The sequence below is a fragment of the Oryctolagus cuniculus genome, chromosome 3 (assembly GCF_051225735.1).
Source record: "Oryctolagus cuniculus isolate XC-2025 breed Fujian yellow rabbit chromosome 3, ASM5122573v1, whole genome shotgun sequence".
Taxonomy (NCBI): Eukaryota; Metazoa; Chordata; class Mammalia; order Lagomorpha; family Leporidae; genus Oryctolagus; species Oryctolagus cuniculus.
The window spans coordinates 24029785-24052887 of record NC_142869.1 but is presented as its reverse complement, the minus strand read 5'-3'; the positions used below and the strand labels follow the sequence as shown (position 1 = coordinate 24052887).

Below are 23103 nucleotides of genomic sequence, written 5' to 3'. Positions count from 1 at the left end.
ATGTTCTGACCCTGATCTGCTTCCTCTTTAGCTTCCCTTTGCCCCTGTGCCCAGCAACTTCTTCCCATGCAGCCTGCAGGCACAGTGTCTTCCAGCTAGGCCCTTTATTCCCACCCAGAATTCCCTGCCCTGCAGGGTCCAGACCAAAGTAGCAGACCAAAGTAGCTATCGTTACTTTGCCACTACACTTGACACATTACCTGACTTTCCTGCATGTTTGTACTTTAATTGTCTTCTTCCACTAGCATGTCGGCTCCTATTAGCATGAGCTAAGGAACCTTGCCTGTGTCCACTGCTGCATGTTCCCTAAATATTTATGGAATGAATAATTTAAAACCTGACATTTGGCACAAATTTCTACTTCTAGAACTTTTTTATTTTTAACTGAAACATGAAAAGTATGCATATTTATAAGGAAGCATGTGATGGTCTGATATGTGTATACATTGGGCAGTGTTTATTCAGGGTAAAAATATCTATTTCCTCAAACATTTAACATTTTTTATGTTGAAAATATTTTTAAACTTTAAGAGAAATATACAGAACATCATTATTATCAATAGTCATCTTACTTTGCAATAGAAAACCCTAACTTCTTACTTGTATGTTCTTTATAATCTTGCTATAACTTAGAGCCTGTTAATCAGTCTTTTCCTATCTGTCCCTATCCCATCCTCTCCACAACCTCTGGTAACCATATTGCTGGAAACTTCTATGACAAACAAACAAACAAAAAAGAAACTTCTATGACATCAACTGTTTTAGATTCTGTGATCATATGATACTTGTCTTTCTGTGCCTGGTTCATTTCACTTAATATAATGACTGCAGTTTCATCCCTGTTACAATGACATTTCATTCTCTTTTATGGCTGAATTGTATTCCATTGGTATATATATACTACATTTGCTCCATATCCATTTGTCAGTTGCTGGAGGACACTTGAGTGGTTTCCATTTTTTTGGCTACTGTGATCATGTTGCCAACAATATATGGGAGTGCAGAAGTCTCTTTAGCATGTGGATATTCAGTTTTTCCATTATAATTTTTATTTATTTGAAAGGCAGTTATGGAGGGAGAGAGGGACACACACAGATTTTCTTTTCTTTTTTCTTTTTTTTTTTTTTTTTTTTGGACAGGCAGAGTGGACAGTAAGAGAGAGAGACAGAGAGAAAGGTCTTCCATTACTGTATTTTCAACCTACAGTGTCTGCTGCCACTGGCGCACTGCAGCCGGCGCACCGAGCTGATCCAAAGCCAGGAGCCAGGTGCTTCTCCTGCTCTCCCATGCGGGTGCAGGACCCAAGGACTTGGGCCATCCTCCACTGCACTTCCGGGCCACAGCAGAGAGCTGGACTGGAAGAGGGGCAACCAGGACAGAATCCGGCGTCCCGACTGGGACTAGAACCCGGGTTGCCAGCACCGCAGGCGGAGCATTAGCCTATTGAGCCACGGCGCCGGCCACCACACACACAGATTTTCCACCCACTGGTTCACTCCCAAAATGCTCACAACAGCCAGGCTGCAGAAACTAGAAACTCCATCCATGTCCTCCACATAGCTAGCAGAAACCCAGGTGCTTGGGCTATCAGGCACATTAGCAGGAAGCTAGATTGGGAGTGGAGGAGCTAGTGCACAAACCAGGCATTTTAATGTTGGATCAGCCATCCCAAGCAGTGACTTAACCCCTTAGCCACAATACCTATCCCTGCACACACATTAGCGATTTTTCTAGTTCTGTGAAAAACATCATTGGTATTTTCACATTGATTACTCTGAATATATAAATCATTTTGGGTAGTATGAACTTTTAACAGTATTGACTCTTCCAATTCATGAACATGGGATGTCTTTCCATTTCTCTGTTTCCTTTTCAGTTTACTTTATCAGTGTTTTACAATAATCTTTTAGTTCTAATTAAATTTATTCCCAGAGTTTTTTGTGTGGCTATTGGGAATAGGATTGCTTTCTTGGTTTCTTTTTTTATTTATTTATTTTTTCACAATGCCAAAATATTTTATTCAATGATTTAACATGTAAACGTTGGGCAAATTATGGTTGTTTTCCAAATACTACAAATTTATGGATGATACTACTTCAGATTTGAATGTCTTTTCCTCTTTCTCTAGTTAACATTTAATTAATTTGGTAATAGCTTCTTGCCTTTCAAAGCCATCTCCAATCTTACCTTTACTCAGAAGTCTTTCCTAGCACCTGAGTTGGACTGTGATTGTGTAACATTTCTATAATTACCCCATTATCACATTTTTTTTCATTTTCAATTCTCTTTATATACAGAAGATGAGTTTAGTATATATTAAGTAAAGATTTCAACAGTTTGCACCCACACAGAAACACAAAGTGAAAAATACTGTTTGAGTACTAATTATAGCATTAAATCGCAATGTACAGCACATTAAGGACAGAGATCCTACATGAGGAGTAAGTGCACAGTGACTCCTGTTGTTGACTTAACAAATTGACACTCTTGTTTATGGCATCAGTAATCACCGTAGGCTCTTGTCATGAGCTGCCAAGGCTATGGAAGCCCCCTGAGTTCACCGACTCTGATCATATTTAGACAAGGTCATAGTCAAAGTGGAAGTTTTCTCCTCCCTTCAGAGAAAGGTACTTCCTTCTTTGATGACCCGTTCTTTATAATGGGATCTCACTCACAGAGATCTTTCTTTCTTTCTTTTTTTTTTTTTTTCCCCAGAGTGTCTTGGCTTTCCAAGCCTGAAATACTCTCATGGGCTTTTCAGCCGGATCCACATGCCTTAACGGCTGATTCTGAGGCCAGAGTGCTGTTTAGCACATCCGCCATTCTATGAGTCTGCTGTGTATCCCGCTTCCCGTGTTGGATTGTTCTCTCCCTTTTTGATCCTATCGGTTAGTATTTTCAGACACTAGTCTTGTTTATGTGATCCCTTTGACTCTTAGTCCTATCATTATGATCAATTGTGAACAGAAATTGATCACTTGGACTAGTGAAATGGCATTGGTACATGCCACCTTGATGAGATTGAATTGGAATCCCCTGGTATGTTTCTAACTCTACCGTTTGAGGCAAGTCAGCTTGAGCGTGTCTCAAATTGTACATCTCTTCCCTCTCTTATTCCCACTCTTACATTTAACAGGGATCACTTTTCAGTTAAGTGTCAACACTTAAGAATAACAGTGTATTAATTAAAGAATTCAACCAATAGTATTATGTAGAACAAACAAAAAAAATACTAAGAGGGATAACATATTAAGTTGTGCATCAACAGTCAGGGCAAGGGCTGATCAAGTCACCTTTTCTCATAGTGTCCATTTCACTTTAACAGGTTTCATTTTTGGTGCTCGGTTAGCTGTTACCCATCAGGGAGAACATATGATATTTGTCCCTTTGGGACTGGCTTACTTTACTCAGCGTAATGTTTTCCAGATTCCTCCATTTTGTTGCCAATGACCGGATTTCATTGTTTTTTACTCCTGTATAGTATTCTATAGGGTACATATCCCATAATTTCTTTATCCAGTCTACTGTTGATGGTCATTTAGGTTCATTCCAGGTCTTAGCTATTATGAATTGAGCTGCAATAAATGTTAAGGTGCAGACCGTTTTTTTGTTTGCCAATTTAATTTCCTTTGGGTAAATTCCAAGGAGTGGGATGGCTGGGTTGAATGGTAGGGTTATATTCAGGTTTCTGAGGAATCTCCAGACAGACTTCCATAGTGGCTTTAACAGTTTGCATTCCCACCAACAGTGGGTTAGTGTCCCTTTTTCCCCACATCCTCGCCAGCATCTGTTGTTGGTAGATTTCTGAATGTAAGCCATTCTCACCTGGGTGAGGTGGAACCTCATTGTGGTTTTGATTTGTATTTCCCTGATTGCTAGTGATCTTGAAGATTTTTTCATGTGCCTGTTGGCCATTTGGATTTCCTCTTTTGAAAAATGTCTGTTGAGGTCCTTGGCCCATCTCTTAAGTGGGTTGTTTGTTTTGATGTTGTGGAGTTTCTTGATCTCTTTGTAGATTCTGGTTATTAATCCTTTATCTGTAGCATAGTTTGCAAATATTTTTTCCCATTCTGTCGGTTGCCTCTTAACTCTCCTGACTGTTTCTTTTGCAGTACAGAAACTTCTCAGTTTGATGCAATCCCAATAGTTAATTTTGGCTTTGACTTCCTGCGCCTCCAGGGTCTTTTCCAGATATTCTTTGCCTGTGCCAATGTCTTGCAGGGTTTTTCCAATGCTCTAATAATTTGATGGTGTCGGGTCGTAGACTTAGGTCTTTAATCCACGTTGAGTGGATTTTGTGTAAGGTGTAAGGTAGGGGTCTTGCTTCATGCTTCTCCATGTGGAATTCCAGTTTTCCCAGCACCATTTATTAAATAGACTGTCCTTGCTCCAGGAATTAGTTTTAGATCCTTTGATCAAATATAAGTTGGCTGTAGATGTTTGGATTGATTTCTGGTGTTTCTATTCTGTTCCATTGGTCTATCCATCTGTTTCTGTACCAGTAACATGCTGTTTTGATTACAACTGCCCTGTAGTATGTCCTGAAATCTGGTATTGTGATGCCTCCAGCTTTGTTTTTGTTGTACAAAATTGCTTTAGCTATTCGAGGTCTCTTGTGCCTCCATATGAATTTCAGCATCATTTTTTCCAGATCTGAGATGAATGTCTTTGGTATCTTGATTGTTATTGCATTGAATCTGTAAATTGCTTTTGGGAGAATGGACATTTTGATGATGTAGATTCTTCCAATCCATGATCACGGAAGAGTTTTCCATTTTTTGGTATCCTCTTCTATTTCTTTCTTTAAGGTTTTGTAATTTTCATCGTAGAGATCCTTAACGTCCTTGGTTAAGCTTATTCCAAGGTATTTGATTGTTTTTGTAGCTATTGTGCATGAGATTGATCTTAGAAGTTCTTCCTCAGCCATGGCATTGCCAGTGATTACAAAGGCTGTTGATTTTTGTGCATTGATTTTATACCCTGCTACTTTGCCAAACTCTTCTATGAGTTCCAATAGTCCCTTAGTAGAGTGCTTTGGATCCTCTAAATAAAGAATCATATCGTATGCAAAGAGGGATAATTTTACTTCTTCCTTCCCTATTTGTATCCCTTTAATTTCTTTTTCTTGCCTGATGGCTCTAGCTAAATCTTCCAGAACTATGTTGAATAGCAGTGGTGAGAGTGGGCATCCCTGTCTGGTACCAAATCTCAGTGGAAATGCTTCCAACTTTTCCCCATTCAATAGGATGCTGGCCGTGGGTTTTTCATAAATTGCTTTGATTAGATTCAGAAATGTTCCTTCTTACCCAGTTTGCTTCGAGTTTTCATCATGAAAGCGTGTTGAATTTTATTGAATGCTTTTTCTGCATCTATTGAGATAATCATATGGTTTTTCTTCTGCAGTTTGTTAATGTGGTGTATCACATTGATTGATTTGTGAACATTGAACCATCCCTGCATTTCAGGGATAAATCCCACTTGGTCTGGGTAGATGATCTTTCTGATGTGTTGTTGTATTCTATTGGCCAGAATTTTATTGAGGATTTTTGCGTCTATGTTCATCAGGGATACTGGTCTGTAATTTTCTTTCAATGCTGCATATTTCTCTGGCTTAGGGATTAAGGTGATGCTGGCTTCATAGAAAGAATTTGGGAGGATTCCCTCTTCTTCGATTGTTCTGAATAGTTTGAGAAGAATTGGAATTAGTTCTTCTTTAAATGTCTGGTAGAATTCAGCAGTGTATCCATCTGGTCCTGGGCTTTTCTTTGTTGGGAGGGCCTTTATTACTGTATCAATTTCTGTCTCAGTTATGGGTCTATTTAGGTTTTCTATGTCTTCCTGGTTCAATTTAGGTAGGTTGCATGTGTCCAGGAATCTATCTATTTCTGATAGATTTCCTTGTTTGCTGGCATACAAGTCCTTGTACTAATTTCTGATGATTCTTTTTATTTCTGTGGTATCTGTTGTTACATTTCCTTTTTCATCTCTGATTTTATTGATTTGGGTCTTTTTTCTTTTTTTAGTTAGTTGGGCCAGTGGGGTGTCAATTTTGTTTATTTTTTCAAAAAACCAGCTCCTCGTTTAGCTGATTTTTTTATAATGTTTTTTTGGATTTATTCCTGTTGATTTCTTCTCTGATTTTAATTATTTCTCTTCTCCTGCTAGATTTTGGTCTGGTTTGCTGCAGATTTTCTAGATCCTTGAGATGCATGGAAAGCTCATTTATTTGGTACCTTTCCAATTTCTTGATGTAGGCACTTATTGATATAAACTTTCCTCTCAACACTGCTTTTGCCGTATCCCATAAGTTTTGGTATGTTGTGTTGTTATCCTCATTTAGTTCCAGAAAGATTTTTATTTCTCTTTAGATTTCTTCTATGACACAGTGTTCATTCAGGAGCATGTTGTTCAGTCTGCATGTGTTTGCATACACTCTAGGGATTCCTGAGTTGCTAATTTCCAGCTTCATTCCACTGTGATCTGAGATGTTGCATGGTATGATTCTAATTCTTTTAAATTTGCTGATACTTGCTTTATGGCCTAGTATGTGTTCAATCCTAGAGAAGGTTCCATGCACTGCTGAGAAGAATGTAAAATCTTTAAATGTAGGATTGAAAGTTCTGTAGATATCTGTTAGATCCATTTGGCCTATAGTGTTGATAAAAATCTGCTGTTTCCTTGTTGCACTTCTGTCTGGTTGATGTGTCTATTTCTGAGAGTGGAGTATTGAAATCCCCCAGTACTATTGTATTGGAATCTAAGTTTCCCTTTAAGTCCCTTAACATACCTTTAAATAAACTGGTGCCCTGTAATTAGGTGCATATACATTTATAATAGTTACTTCTTCCTGTTGAATTGATCCCTTAATCATTATATAGTGTCCCTCTTTGTCTCTCTTAAAAGTTTTTGTATTAAAGTTTATTTTGTGTTATAATATGGCTACACCTCCTTTTTTTTTTTTTCATTTCTGTTGGCATGGAATATCTTTCCAACCTTTCACTTTCAGTCTGCATGCATCTTTATTGGAAAGATGTGTTTCTTGTAGGCAGCAAATAGATGGGTTTTGTTCCTTAATCCATTCAGCCAGTCTGTGCCTTTTAACTGTAGAGTTGAGTCCATTAACGTTCAGTGTGACTGTTGATAAGTTGTGACTTAGCCCTGACATTTTCCCAAAGATATTTTCTAGTATATGCTTTGAGCTTCCTATGATCTTTTACTGGTAGGTTTTCTTCCTTTACCTTCTTTCATATTGTTGGCTGTGTTCTGTGTTTCTGTGTGTAGCACATCTTTAAGCATTTTTTGCAGGGCTGGACGAGTGGCGACAAATTCTTTCAATTTCTGTTTCCTATGAAAGGTCTTTATTTCACCTTCGTTCACAAATGAGAGCTTTGCAGGATATAATATTCTGGGCTGGCAGTTTTTCTCTCTTAGTACCTGGGCTATATCTCTCCATTCCCTCCTAGCTTGTAGGGTTTCTGATGAGAAGTCATCTGTGAGTCTTATTGGAGATCCTCTGAGAGTAATCTGACGTTTCTCTCTTGCACATTTTAGGATCTTTTCTTTATGTTTCACTGTGGTGAGTTTGATTACAACGTGTCCTGGTGAGGATCTCTTTTGGTCATGTTTATTAGGGGTTCTATGAACTTCCTGTACTAGGATGTCTCTGTCCTTCTCCAAACCTGGGAAATTTTCCTGCTAGTATCTCACTAAAAAGGCCTTCTAATCCTTTCTCCCTCTCCATGCCTTCAGGAACTGCTAGAACCCGAATGTTGGTGTTTTTAAATAGTATCCTGTAGATTCCCAACAATATTTTTTAGATTTCTAATTTCCTTTTTTCTTTGGTTTGACTGTATTCTTTCCTGTTCTCTGTCTTCTAAGTCCGATATTCTCTCTTCTGCTTCACCCATTCTGTTTTTAAGGCTCTCTAATGTGTTTGTCATTTGATCTATTGAATTCTTCATTTCATTATGATTTCTCGTCACTATCACAGTTTCATGTGCTACTAGTTGTCGCTCGGGGGCTGCACAGGTGTTCCTTCAGATAGATGTTCCTGGTGCATGTTGTCTCTCTCCTCCTTTATAGTCCTCTTCCACCAATCCCAACTCTGCTACCCACACGCCGAGTACGCTGCTCTCCTCCAATCAGGAGCAGGTCCTACAGTTTATTGGTTGAACTGGAGGCAGCTGTGTAGAAGCTGTTTCCTCCTCTCCCAGCGCCATATTGTGGGAGAGCAGATGCATAGAATAAGTCTTAATTCCAGTAACTTAGTCTAGTCCGAGTTGCTCCCCACAACTAGTTGTTTCATTTCATTTTGATTCCTCCTTAATATTTCATTTTCGCGAGGAGGTTTTCTGTCCTGTCCATTAAGGATTTCTGTAGTTCAAGAATTTGTTTTTGAGAACTTCTTAATGTTCTTATCAATTTTTTGAGGTTTGCTTCTTGCATTTCTTCTATCTCATCATCTTCATAATCTTGAATTGGGGTGTCTTTTTCATTTGGGGGCATCATAGTGTCTTCCTTGTTCTTGTTACCTCGGTTGCTGCGTTTGTTGTTTGGCATTGTGGAGATATTCTTTGGTTTCTTTGCTGTGGTTATTTTTCTCGTTATACTGTTACTCTAGATTAAGTGGACTGTCTGCTTTTGATGGATCCTTAGAGGCTGTGATGGGTGTGGCCAGAGAGCTCTGTTTGGTTCTTCAGGATTCAGGGTGTGCCAAAGGTGAAACTCCCAGATTGTTCTCTCACTCATTCGATTCTCTCTCTCTCTCTCTCTCTCTGTTTTTTTTTTTTTTTTTTTTTTTTTACTCAGTTGGGAAGTAATTGTCAAATTGAGGGTAGTTGATGTATGAAATCTGGCCCCTGTGGGTATTCATCTGCTCTACCCCTGGGACCACACAAAGAGTTTATGCAGCCCTCAGGGTGTTCTCAAATTTCTCTGCAGTCTCTTACCGGGTTGCCAAGGTTAACGAGTTTGTGTACTTGGTGAGTTCTCTTGCCCCGCCCCCCCTCAGATTTTCACAGTCTCAGTTGGTTAGCTCTATACTTTCACTAGGTCCTAACCTCCTGTTATTTCTCCCCACCAGAGTCAGGTTTTTCTGCTTGGCTGAAGGCGGGCGCCGCTTTACGCGTGTCCAAAATGGCACCTGCTTTTTGTCTTGCTCGGCTTTGTAAGGTGAGTGGAGAGAGAGGCTGGTGTCCATGCTGGTTCCCCTTATTTATTCGTTTTTTTTCTCCTCCAATCAGCCTGGTGAACTTTCCCAGCGGGGCTTCAAGCCTCGTTCCCTCTAGGCTCTTTCTGCCTTTCCCGGCCAATGTCTCGGGTTACCGAGGTTTTTGTCTCACCTCCCCTTCCAGTGTTGGCGCACAGACTCTGCGGCTGGGCTTCCACGCAGTGGGCAACCTTGCTCTCCCCATAGGTCCTCCATGTCACATCCACTTGATCCGGAAGAGTTTCCTCTGCAATTTTTTCCTGAGCCTTTTGTTGAGACTACAGTAACTCCACTTTTATTAAACTATCTTTTCCTGGACTATCGGTGCATGCCCTCACTATTCCGCCATCTTGGCTCCTCCCATTATCTGATTTCTTTTTTTACGTAATTTGCCACTAATGTGTAGCACCATTGTTGATTTTTGAACATTGACTTTCTGTCTTGCAACTTCTCCAAATTCTAAGTGTTTTGCTGGAGTCTTTGGAGTTTTCTATATATAAGAACATGTCATATGTGAACAGTGACAACTTTCTAATTTTGTCTAATTTTTTCTAACTTTATCTAATTGCTCTGGCTAGGATTTCCAGGGCCATGTTGAATCAAAGTGGTCAAAGTGAAAATTCTTGTCTTGTTCTAGATCTCAGAAAGAAAGCCTTCAGCTTTTTCTTGTTCACTATGATATTAGCTGTTGGTTTCTTACATATGATTTTTATTAAGATAATGTTGCTTCTATGCCTAATTTTTGGTAGTGTTTTATTATGAATGTCTGCTGTATTTTATCACATGACTTTTCTGTATTTGTTGAGATGATTGTTTGATTTTTATCTGTTGTGTTGATATAGTGTATCATATCTGTTGATTTACATATCGTGGGATAAATGCCACTTTATCATGGTGAATAAGCTTTTTAAAGTGCTGTTGGATTGTTTGCTGTGCTTTTGCTGAGGATCTGTACATTATTCATCAAGGATATTGCCATGTAGCTTTGCTGGTGTGTATCTTTGTATGGTTTTGATATCAAGGTAATGCTAGCCTCTAAGTTTGGGAGAATTTTTTTTTTTTTTTTGAAATAATTTAAGAAGAATGGCTGTTAATTCTTCTTTAACTGTTTGGTAGACTGGGCTTTTCTTTGTTTGGAGACTTTATTACTGATTCAATCTCACTGTTCATTATTGGTGTATTTTGGTCTGTTTAGGTGTTCTGTTTCCTCTTGGTTCAATTTTGGTAAGGTGTAAGTGTTCAGAAATTTATTCATTTCTTTTAGGTTATCTAAATTGTTACTGTGTAAAAATTAATAATAGTCTAATAATTCTTTTTATTTCTATGGTGTCGGTTTTAATGTTTCTCTTTCATCTGTTTTTATTTATTTAAATTTCCCTTTTTTTCCATAGTCAGCTAAAAGGGTTTGTCAAGTTTATCTTTTCAGAGAACCACATCTTCATTTCATTGACTTATTTTTTATAGATTCTTTAGTTTCTATTTATTTTTGCTCTGAGTCTTTCCTTTTACTAACTTTGAGTGGGATTTGTACTTGTTTTTCTCATTCCCTATGGTATAATGGTAAAGTATCTATTTGAGATCTTTCTGCTTGCTTTTTAGACATAATCATTACTATAAACTTTCCTGTTAGTCTTGCTTTTGCTGTAGTCCACAGGTTTTGGTATGTGTATTTCTCTTTTCATTTATTTCAAGAAACTTTTAAATTTTATTTTTAATTTTTTCTGTAATTTATTGGTTGTTCAGGACTACTAAGTTGTTTGGGACTCTGTAGATTCCAAAGTTTTTCTTATTATTGATTTCTAGTTTTACTATGTTGTGGTCAGAAAAGACACTCAATGTGATCTTTATTTTTTTAAAATTTGCTGAGACTTGCTTTGTGGCTTACCGCATCATATCATCTATCATGGTGAGCATTCCATGTGCTGTTGAGAAGAATGTGTACTGTGCAGCTGTTAGGTGGAATGTTCTGTCTGTGTTTGTTAGGGACAGATGATACAGGGTACAGTTTAACTCTGGTGTTCTAGGACTTCTTGAAATAGATATGTATGTTTATCTCAGACATTTTAAGTGCAAAACATACATGTATTCCCATGTACTTTCAGTTCCTGTACTTCTCATTGTAAAAAGCATTTTTATTCATACTACCCAGAGTGGGTGTGTGTTTCATTCTTTTGACAAAAGATTGTGGTAAATATAGAGTAGGAGGCCCTGGGGACATGAATAGTGATTTCTTGTATGAAGTTTTTAGGGTTTCTTCCAAACATGTACTTATTTTCAAAGCAAAAGGGTGCTTTGTCTTTTTAGATGATTTGAATATTTGGCAGCAGTGTTTTACAAATTGTGTGCTTGTTTGTGTGTCTTAGAAAAAAAGATTGAAACACAAAGTTGTATGAGTATGTGTATGAGATCTTAATGACTTTTTCTTGTGATTAGAAACAAAGAAAAAGATTCCTGTTTCAACTATGTAGTAAACAACTTAAACATCTTTCTGTAGCCATTTTTATTATTTATAACCAGCTACTGGTTCCTTTGAAAATTTGATACTTGAAGAAAATCTGATATTCTTCTTTTTTCAGGTGTTTCAGAAACCAAAATTTCCTCTTATCCATCACAGCTGATTAACTTTTCTACAAGTGCAGGAGATGGGGGAGGGAGTGTGTACATGGTGTCTCATTTTCTTTCTCATGTTTTGTGCCTTATAGGATATTTTCCTTTTGTTTACTATTGATTACATGGCTTATTTCTTCTTGGCCTCTCCCATAAGTTCCATGAGGACCCTAGTTTCCTTTTTTGTAACCTTTTTTAAAATATTATTTTAAATAGACTCTTTAGAGCAGTTTTAGATGTTCAGAAAACATTGAATAGAAATTAAAGAATTCCAGTATCTGTTCCCAGTCATTCCCCTGTTAACTTCTTGCACAGGCCATGGTTTAGATATCATCCTGTGTGTGGTCTCTTCCAAGCATTTAGAGAAATGCGTTAAGGTCATATGTCTGTCATTACAATATTGTACAGGATGGTTTCACTGGCCGGCAATTCTCCTATCTGCACCAGCTCATCCCTTCCTTTCCCCCTATCCAGCTCCCTGCCACCAGTGATCCTTTCATAGGTTGGCCCCTGGTTGAAAGTCACATAGTTGGAATTCTATGGTATGGGGCCTTTTCAGGCATTTTGACTTAGTAGCATGCATTTAAAGTTCCCCCATGTTGTTATGACTTGGTAACTCATTTCCTTTTACTGCTGAATTGTGTTTCATTGTGTGGTAGGCCATGGTTTGTTTGTCCATTGGCCTGTTGGAGGATGTCAAAACTTGAAGGACAGCTTTTAACAGTTCAGAACAAAACTGCTATAATTTGTATACAAGTTTTCATATGGACCTAAGTTCTCAACTGCTTTATAAGTGCTGGTTATTTTCATTTGTTGTTTACTGTTTACTGCCTATTTTGTTTCTTCTTTGCCTTCCCCATCAACTCCATGAGCACAGTGTTGTCTTTGAGGGGATAAGAGGTGCTATTTAGTCTTTGATGTACCCTGAGTACTTAAATCAGCACCTAATACTGTAGTAGATACTTAGTAAATATCTATAAAATATCTGTCTTCCAAGATACACAAGAAAATAGAACTCTAAACTTTTTGCTTTCAGTTAGTGGTAGGTCATTATTTCATGTGTGTGTGGAATTCCTTGTTTATTCACAGGAAATAATATTCCTAATACATCTTGCCAAACATAAAAAAAACTAGGTGTTCTTACAACTGTGATCCAAATGTAGACAGAGCCGATTGAGTCTGCTGTAAAAGGAGAAACCAACTCACGCTTTTTTCTCTCCTTTCTTCTTATCCACAATTCTTGCTTTAGCTCAAATTGACAGGGTTTAAATTTAAATGTTATAAGGTCTCTAAAATGACCCCAGTGATTCAATCCTCATTCTGAATTTAGAGATTCCTGACTTATCATTTGGTTTGTTGTGGTTCCTCTCATTCCTCAATCTCTTTACGATTTCCTTCTACACCAGCTACATTGGGCCCTCCAGTCAGATGTGTACATACATATTTGTGTGTTCGTGTGTGTGTGCGTGCACACATGTGTGTTCTTGCACATGTGCAATTTTTTAACATGAGTCCAGGCTCAGCTGATTGACTTCTCCTTTATTGTCATGTTGTTACATGTTTGTGTATGTCTGTGTGCCTCTTAATGGCACTTAAGACATCTATGGAGTCTTAATATATGGCTTTTGGAAGGAATGTCCATTATCTGACCTACCACCCTTGCTTGGTAATGCGTGTAATTGTTTCTTTATGTAGTTCTCAATGGAGCGCCTGGGTTCATAAACTTGTGTGATGCTTTGAATGCCTGGCAGCTGGTGAAGGAACTCAAAGATGCTTTAGACATTCCAGCCGCAGCCTCTTTCAAACATGTCAGCCCAGCAGGTAAGGTGCTCTAGAAAGCTCTAGAACTATTCCAAATTCATTTCTTTTTAAATTTTGGATATTGATAAGTTCTAATTTGAATATAAACATTCTGTGACGTTCAAAACCACTTTTGTGGAATCCACTGATAATGGTACCAGTATTTGGTAATACGATAAAACCTGATAGCATAGTAACACAAACCTGAGTTGGATGACCCAGGCAGTAGGTTTGGTTTTTTTGTTTGTTTTGTTTTGTTGCAGTAGAAACATGAAAGTTTAGTAAACAAAAGGTGAAATGACTTGATGCAAATGAATATTTTTTCATGTTTGAAAATGTAAGCAAGTAGACATAAAAGTTGTTTTTATGACATTTTTTTTTATTTTTATTTTTTATTTTTTGACAGGCAGAGTGGACAGTGAGAGAGAGAGACAGGGAGAAAGGTCTTCCTTTGCCATTGGTTCACCCTCCAATGGCCGCCGCGGCCGGCGCACTGCGGCCGGTGCACCGCGCTGATCCGATGGCAGGAGCCAGGAGCCAGGTGCTTTTCCTGGTCTCCCATGGGGTGCAGGGCCCAAGCACCTGGGCCATCCTCCACTGCACTCCCGGGCCACAGCAGAGAGCTGGCCTGGAAGAGGGGCAACCGGGACAGAATCCGGTGCCCCAACCGGGACTAGAACCTGGTGTGCTGGCGCCGCTAGGCGGAGGATTAGCCTAGTGAGCCGCGGCGCCGGCCTGTTTTTATGACATTTACCTGTAACTTTTTATAGCCATTATGTGATACCTTCTGGCCTCTATGTTTAATCTTTAGTTGTACATCTTGATCTGTACCACTAGATTTGCTGACAGCCAAATACATAATTAGTTCTCAATATTTATTGGATATTATAGCAGTGTGGGCAGAGAAGAAATAAAGGATATGTGAAGTCAGGTGGGAAAGTGAGCTGTAGTGAAATGAGCCAGCTTCTTCCACATGCCAGGGACTGTCAGGCTCAGCGGCTGTGTTCAGAGCACAGAAGGAGAGTCCTGTGCTTCCTCCCCTTCACCTTACTTTTGCTGTCTTAATGAGCTGGCTAGATGGATTTTAGTTTGGTACAGGCACAAGAAAATATGTTGCATAGTCTAGATGCTAAAAAAATATGTGTTATCTTCATGTAGGAGTTGACAGAAGAAGGTAACTTGAGATTTTTGATTTGTTGTTTATTTCATGTTGTTCTATACCAACCAGGTGCCGCAGTGGGAATTCCACTGAGTGAAGACGAGGCCAAAGTCTGCATGGTCCATGATCTCTATCAGACCCTCACACCCATATCAATTGCATATGCAAGAGCAAGAGGTCAGACTAAGGGGGTTTTTGTTTTGGGGGAAGAAAAAACAGTATTTTATCTAGAAAAAAAGAAAACATGAATCTTCATTGTTTCATTATAAAATTTCAAATTAGTTTGTTGTTAATGAATATTTGAGAAGGATTATATGAATAGGTCTCAGAATATATATGTTTATAAAAGTGTATGTTACTATTTCAATGTAATAAAAGGAAACACAGTTTGATGTATGTCATTTTAGATTAACCTGTTGAGGGCATTTGTACTGTTTAATGTATGACTCCTACATATTGTATAATATTAAACAATGTTATACAATTCTATAATTATATAATATGTTAAATGCATATTGTATAATATATGACCCCACATATCATTTAATATAAACTAAATACTAAATTTGAGTTATATAAATTAATTTTGATATAAATATAGCCAATTTGTATCATACTTTTATTTATGATTAGTATACCAAGGTTTAATAAGTGAATGTTAATTCTGAATATTAATATTAAATAATGTTATTTAATTATAGAATATATTAAATGTCTATTTAATATAGGACCTTGAGAGAGGTATCAGCAAAACATGACCCTTAGGCTGAACCCAGCCTGCCACATATGTTTGTAAATATGCTTTGATTGGAAGAAGGTCACATACCTTGTTTATATATCATCAGTGGGTGATTTTGAACCACATATGCAGAATTGAATAGATGGATTAGAAGCTGTGTGGCTGCAGGGCTTAAGAAATACATACTTGTGGCTGGCACTGTGGCATAGCAAGTTAAACCTCTGCCTGTGGGGCCAGCATTCCATATGGGCACCAGTTTGTGTCCCAGCTGCTCCAGTTCTGATCCAGCTGTTAGCTTATGGCGTGGGAAAGCAATAGAAGATGGCACAAATGCTTGGGCCCCTGTACCTGCTTGGGAGACCCTGAGAAAGCTGGATCCTGGCTTCAGATTGGCCTGGCTCCAACCACTGCAGCCATTTGGGGTGTGAACCAGTGGATGGGAGGGCTCTCTTTCTGTCCCTCTCTGTAATTCTGCCTCTGAAATAAGTAAATATATCTTTAAAAAAAAAATAAAAAAATATGTACTATCTGGTCCTTCACAGAAACAGTTTGCTGAAGGCCCCTCTGTAAGGTGAAACTAAACAGTGCTTTGTTGCTGATTAGTTAAATGACTTATGACCTGTTATCTCAATTTTATATGAATCAATAAAGATAGCTTTAGAGGAATGGATTTGACATGATCGTGTAGATTTTTAAAACATTTTTTGTACAGAAAGGTAATTATTACTTTGTTTTAATTTTCATTTACAGGGGCTGATAGGATGTCTTCTTTTGGTGATTTTGTTGCATTGTCTGATATTTGTGATGTCCCAACCGCAAAAATTATCTCCAGAGAGGTTAGTGGACTTTTATGTGTCATGATTCATACATAATTGAATAAACCTGATATGTGTATTTGTAACATCTGTAAATTAGTTGTTTCTCATTTAGAATATTCACATTTTATATAGAACATTAATCTTGAATTACTACTAATTTTGAGACTTAGTGACAGTTTCAAATGAATATTTATTTGACTGCTAGAATAACATAATATGAAGGGGATTCAAAAAGTTTGTAGAGAATTCACACTTTTTTTAAATTCCATTTTTCCTTGAACTTCTAAGTTTTTGAGCAATTGTTACCTTAATAAAAAGTCACTGTTTCCAAAGAGCAGAGGTTGCTGCCTTGGTGCTGTGACAATGAATCTTTCTATAAACATTTCTAGGTCTGTAAGGAAAGAGACTGTATAGTGGGAAAAAAGGAAAACTTCTTTGATAAACTAACCTTCTTCAGTTGAATACCATGTAAGCAAGCATTCCAGAGAGGTGGTAAGGAGACAGAAAGAAAAGAAGAAAAGCTTGGAGGGGAAAAAGTAGGTAGTAAGGCCAAAGGGACATGGAGCTCAACAGAATTTAATACTTGAGGGATTCTTTCCATGATGGTGCATCCCATCCACAGTGGACCTGACATGCATTGTTAGTGATCATAGCAAGGCTATGGCATTTGTAGCTATCGTGTAAGATGATAATGCTTTGATTTAATCTGGTCTCTTAGTTTTGCTGTTGGGGAACATTCCCAGGTGCTGGCAGTAGCAGAACTAGAACCTGCCCCTTGTAGTGCAGAATACCACCCTGCTGAGAGGATAGGGAGCAGGAGTTTTTCTTCTTGAGGTACATACATTAGAGTAGTGGACTCGATGTGATCAATTTGAAACATACACAGACTTTGTGAGGACAGCAGAAGAGATGGTGTAAGGTGAAAAATACTGCATTCTGATATAGAATTATTTTTTCCAAGTGCAATGTTAGTATTACCTGTTAGAGGGAGAAACCAGGAAATGCTGCTGTGTTATTTAAGACAGATGATTATTGCTAGATTTTTCAGCTGTTCTTCCATTTTTAAAAATAGAAATTAACATTTAATGTATTTGTAGGTGTCTGATGGCATTGTTGCCCCAGGATATGAAGAAGAAGCCTTGAAAATACTTTCTAAAAAGAAAAATGGGAACTACTGTGTTCTTCAGGTTGGTACAATTCATGTCTGAAGCATTAATTTGTTCCTTTATTTTGTGTCTCTTTTTTCCCCATGTTTAATCTTTCCTTTATGCAATCTCTCCTAAATTTATCCTTCTTTACTGCAATTTTTAGATCCTTAATACTGCCTTTTTATACTATTAATTTGAGAATTTAAGATGAAGATTCCTTTTTTCCCCTTAACTTTGAAAACTTTAAAGATAGTTTCCTATTCAAAGTAAGTGTTATTTAATGGAAAATCTCCCCACTTTTCCTTTCTGCCATTGTTGTCTTTTTTCAAAAGTGACTATTACTTTAAATTTTTTACTTCTCTGTCTTGAGATAGTCTCTGTAAATTCAGTAAATATTTGTATTTCTTTGTCCATTTTGCAAATGATGCGGATGCACCAAACTTACCACTGTGGAAGATTCTCCCATATCTGTGTATCTTAACCTACGTAGTCAGTCGCAGTCTAGGTACTACCTATCTATCTGTCTGTCTGTCTATCTGTCAATATACAGTGCTGCCAGGAATCATCTAGAAAAGTCCCAGGAATAGAATTAGGACTGTGTATTGGTAGTTTTGATAGATACTGCCCTTCCTAGAGGTTGTACAAGAAACTTAACATCCTGATAGCATTGTGTAAGGGTGTCTGTTTCCTTACACCTTTGCCAGCATTGCATTCTCAATTTTTCATCTTTAGATAGATGAAAGTGGCATCTCACCAGTTTTAACATCTAGTCTTCTGTAAGGCAACCATCTTTTCATACTCTGCATATTTTTACTGCCTTTATATACTCTGTCCCTAGTCTTTGAGTATTTTTCTACTAGATTGTTGAATTTTTTTCCTTATTGATTTTTTTAAAAGATTTATTTATTTGAGAGGAGCAACAGTGAGAGAGAGAGATCTTTCATCCTCTGACTTATTTCCCATATGCCCGCAACAGCCAGGTCTGGGCCAGGGGCAAGTCAGGAACTAGGAATTCCAAGTACTTGGGACATCTCCCACTGCCTCCCCAGGAGTTTAATAGGAAGCTGGATCAGAAGTGGAACAGCCAAAACTTGAACTGACATGGCATGCTGACATGGGACGTCATTCAGTGGCTTAACCCCTGTGCCACATCGCCATTCCCTAAGGATTTCTAGGCGCTCCTTCGTATTAGGGAAACTAGCTTACATTGAGATCATGCATTAAGAAAGCAAAGAGTTAGCTGGTTTGAAAGTAAAAATTCATAATGCTGGTTCTCATTTGGTATTGATGTCAGAAAATCTGGACTCCCAATTCCATATAATGGAAGTTATTAAATATACATTCCTTATGATTGTAATAGACCAGTAAGTGTATAATTTACCATAGATTGCATGTCTGCTTTTCATGGAAAGAGGAAAATACCACATTAAATATACATAGTCTTTTTTAAAAGCTACTTGAGAGCAAGCATACCCATGTAGTTAGCTGCCAGAGTTTTTCAGTTTCTTAATCAAGTGTCTTTGTTGTGCAGAGTGTTAGGTACTCATTGTAGCTGTTAGGTAGCATCACAGAAAATGTTTTTCAAAACCAGAGCTCACCATTTTGTACTCTTCAACACACAGCAGTAGCATGTTGCAGGCTACGAAAGCATTCCCAGGGCTTCATCAGTATTTATTTGACAGTTTGGCTTAGTTTGCACGTGGACATGATTGCAACCTTGAAATCACTCATTTTCCCTCCTTACTAATGACAAGCTTCTTTTGACATCAGTCAATAGGAGGGCAGAGTGATTTTAGGTATTTTATAATGCATAGTACCAGAGAACATTTAGAATTCAAGAAGATGTAGATTAAACAGAACTACTTATGGGCACTGGTTTATAAATTATAGATATCAAAGTGTTTTAAGTTGCAGCTCACCTAAATGATAAATGAGGAAATATTATGTTTAGAAAAATAGGGGAAAGTAGTCTTACGCATCTGAAGGGTCTTCATAAAGTCCCTGGAAAATGCCTATTGTGAACAAACTAAGCATGGATTTCAAATTTTTTTTTCACCACAGTAAACTTACCTTTTCAATGAATTTTCCACAAACTTTCTGATGTACCCTCATATTATTCCTCACTTCCTAATATTTTTTAGTTCAATATTTGAAACTGGAAGATAGCAGTAAATGATGTACTTTTTTTTTGAGATTTATTTATTTATTTGAAAGGCTGAGTTACAGAGAGAAGGAGAAGCAAAAAGAGAGAAAGAGAGAGATTGATTGATTCCATCCAAGGTTAATTCCCCAAATGGCTACAATGACCAGAGCTGGGTCAGGCTGAACTCAGGAGATAGAAGCTTCACTTGGGTGTCCCATGTGGGTGCAGGGGCCCAAGCACTTGGGCCATCTTCCACTACTTTTCCAGATAGATTAGCAGGGATCTGTGTACAAAGTGGAGCAGTTGGGCTTCAAACCAGTGCCCATATGGGATTCCAGCATGGCGGGTGGAGACTTAACCCTCTGCGCCACAGGGCTGATCCCATAAATTCTTTTCTAAACAGCAAAGACACAGACTACAAATCTTGTTTTCCTTCATTCAATTTTAAATTCAGATGTTAGCTTGGTATTTCTGTAATGGATTTTTAAAAAAGGGAAAATAAAAATTTAATTTTTGTGCCACAGTCTGCTTATCAGCAAACCTGTTTTATCTGCTAACCAAAAGGATTACATGTACAGAAAGTTTTAATTAATGCAAACAAAGATACACTCATTGGAATCAGTTGGCTTTAATGTTATACATAAATTGTAAATTCTGTAAAATGCTGCAGGGTTGTAATATCTATAAATTTGGAACAAAATAGTGGGGCTTGGCTGTTGTGTCATATAAAAAAGATCTTACACAGGTTTAACTTAAAAGAATGCATGTAATATTTCTTATAATAAAACATTTTGTAGATAAATAAAAATTTCAAATGCTGTGGGTAAGTTAATTTTTAACTTTTTAAATTTGTATCTTAGATGGATCAGTCTTATAAACCGGATGAAAATGAGGTTCGAACTCTCTTTGGTCTTCGTTTAAGTCAGAAGAGAAATAATGGAGTCATTGACAAGTTGTTATTCAGCAATGTTGTTACCAAGAATAAAGATGTAAGTTGACAATATCTAAACTGAACGTTAATGACTTTAGTAGGTCTGTTTTCAATGTTTATGAGTGTATACATTTATTAAGGCGCACATGTGTGCGCAGGTAGAGATATTCTTCCATTATGCAAAAATGTGATCATTTCTTCTCTGGTTGTGTTCTGGTTGTGACTTGCCTGTTTATCCACGAGCCTACAGATGTGTTTCTGTAACAATAAATATAGATCCACACATCTGTTGGGAAGGCCATATGGCACCATGTGTGTTGGTATACAATGATGGGTATTCAGGTTGTTTCTGTTTTCAGTCTATGATCAGTGTTGTTGTGTGGGCAAGTTTTTCTGCTTGTACTCGTTGTCATCCTAGGGCAATAATAATGACTGTTGGATTTTCATATCATCTCATTTAATGTGCAAGGCACACTATTGAAAGTAGTCATTTCTATTGTTAATATCATAAAACTGTGACACAGGGGACAGTTGGGAAATTTTCCCAATTCACACCATAAGAAAATAGATGAGCTGGTATTTGTTGTTGTCTGAAATAGGCCTTTTGAAGGTTTTTTTCACTAATCTAAAGTTGGCTGTACATTTTTTTCTGATACTTTAGAGGTATCACTCCATTGTTTTTGGATTGTGTGCCTGTATGCCTGGAGTTTTTGATTGGATGCTGCACATGAGGTATATGGAAAAACAACAGAGATCCTTTGAGGGTCTGGATGCTGTTCCTTTTTTTTTTTTTTTTTTAAGATTTATTTATTTGAAAGAGTTACACAGAGAGAGGAGAGGCAGAGAGAGAGGTCTTCCATCCGATGGTTCACTCCCCAATTGGCCGCAACAGCCAGAGCTGTGCTGATCTGAAGCCAGGAGCTTCTTCCGGGTCTCCCATGTGGGTGCATGTGCCCAAAGATTTGGGCCATCTTCTATTGCTTTCCCAGGCCATAGCAGAGAGCTGGATCGGAAGTGGAGCAGCCCGGTCTCGAATCGGTGCTCATATGGGATGCCGGTGCTTCAGGCCAGGGCATTAACCCCCTGCAGCACAGCGCTGGCCCCAGCTGTTCGTTTTCCTTGCGAGTTGATTTATGCTTCTGTGGGCAGATACTGTGAAGCTGATCATCTCCATCATGATGGGAATTGAGCTGACTGGCATTTTAGCCTCCTTTGTGAGAGCTCTCTGTTTAAGATTCATCCCTACTCTACTGAAGCCCTGGAGTTGACTAGTGTTCCTCTTTGACGTACTTGGAACTCCATTTTTGTCCCTTAGTGTCCTGTTAGGCTTCCAAAAGCTGTGCTTTGCTTGCTTATTTACCTCCATTTACTGCATGCAACTTGGAACATGCCTTCAGGGGAAAAGCTTAGATTGTCAGGTCCATTTCCTCCTGCTTGCTTTATCTCTGGGATCTTTGCCTGTCAGTATTTCCTGTCTTATTAGCTCTGTGCCAGGTTTTCTGTTTGTTCCTGGAAGAGAATTGATTGATCTTTTAAGCCATTCATGTGAGAGAAGTAGAAGATGAGGAATTGCAATTTGTTCCCAAGTCTGGCTCCAGTGGCTTGAGGAATTGCTGAAAATAACCTTTAAAATCTTTATTGGGGTAATTCTGCTAATAAGTATATGGTGATTAAGACATCTTTTCATTTGATGGTTGGTTTAATGGTTATTCTTCCATTTTTAATCTTTGAAAATTAATGGTGCCTTGAAGTAAAGAAACATGTAGGATTATATGTAGAAATAGTGACGTACTGGGATTTCCATGTTCAAGCAGTTTTTTGCATCAGTTTCTCTTTAAGCACCTCTCAGTAAAATTTTATCACTTTATTAAACTGGTTGATCAGTGTATTTTTTAAAATTCTCAATCTTTTATCTAAAATTGTCTCTCCTTGTTTCATGTTTTCTGTCCTTTTTTTTTAAGATTTATTTATTTGAAAGAATTAGGAGGTTGGGGGTGGTGGGTGAGAGAGAGAATATCTTCCACATGCTGGTATAGCCACAAAGGCCAGGGGTGGGCCAGGCCAACGTTGGGAGCCAGAAACTTCATCCTTGTCTCTCAACTGGGTGTCAAGGCCCCAATCACTTGGATCGTCTTCTGCTGCTTTTCTTGGGCTGTTCGCAGGGAGCTGGATCAGAAGTGGAGCAACTTGACTCAAACCAGCGCCAGTGTGGGGTGCCAGTGTTGTGGGTGGCGGCTTTACTGGCAACACAACACCAGCCCCATTTCATATGTTTTCTTGGTAGAAAGCTGAAACTTAAGGATAAGAATAATAGTTAGCGGCCGGTGCCGTGGCTCAGTAGGCTAATCCTCCGCCGTGCGGTGCCGACACACCAGGTTCTAGTCCTGGTCGGGGCACCGGATTCTGTCCCGGTTGCCCCTCTTCCAGGCCAGCTCTCTGCTGTGGCCTGGGAAGGCAGTGGAGGATGGCCCAAGTGCTTGGGCCCTGCACCCCATGGGAGACTAGGAGAAGCACCTGGCTCCTGGCTTCGGATCAGCGCGGTGCGCCGGC

The 23103-nt window shown here is 38.4% G+C and overlaps 1 protein-coding gene across 2 annotated transcripts in view; it reads left to right on the top strand.

Annotated features, from left to right (window-relative positions):
* The window catches only part of ATIC (5-aminoimidazole-4-carboxamide ribonucleotide formyltransferase/IMP cyclohydrolase), a 40814-nt gene that overhangs the window by 10426 nt on the left and 7285 nt on the right, over nt 1-23103 (top strand). For both annotated transcript variants that reach the window (XM_002712460.6, XM_089328990.1), the window contains 5 exons: nt 13511-13636; nt 14844-14951; nt 16264-16349; nt 17429-17518; nt 20483-20611. In XM_002712460.6, coding sequence (XP_002712506.2) covers nt 13511-13636; nt 14844-14951; nt 16264-16349; nt 17429-17518; nt 20483-20611 — 539 coding nt within the window. The remainder of the gene's footprint in view (nt 1-13510; nt 13637-14843; nt 14952-16263; nt 16350-17428; nt 17519-20482; nt 20612-23103) is intronic.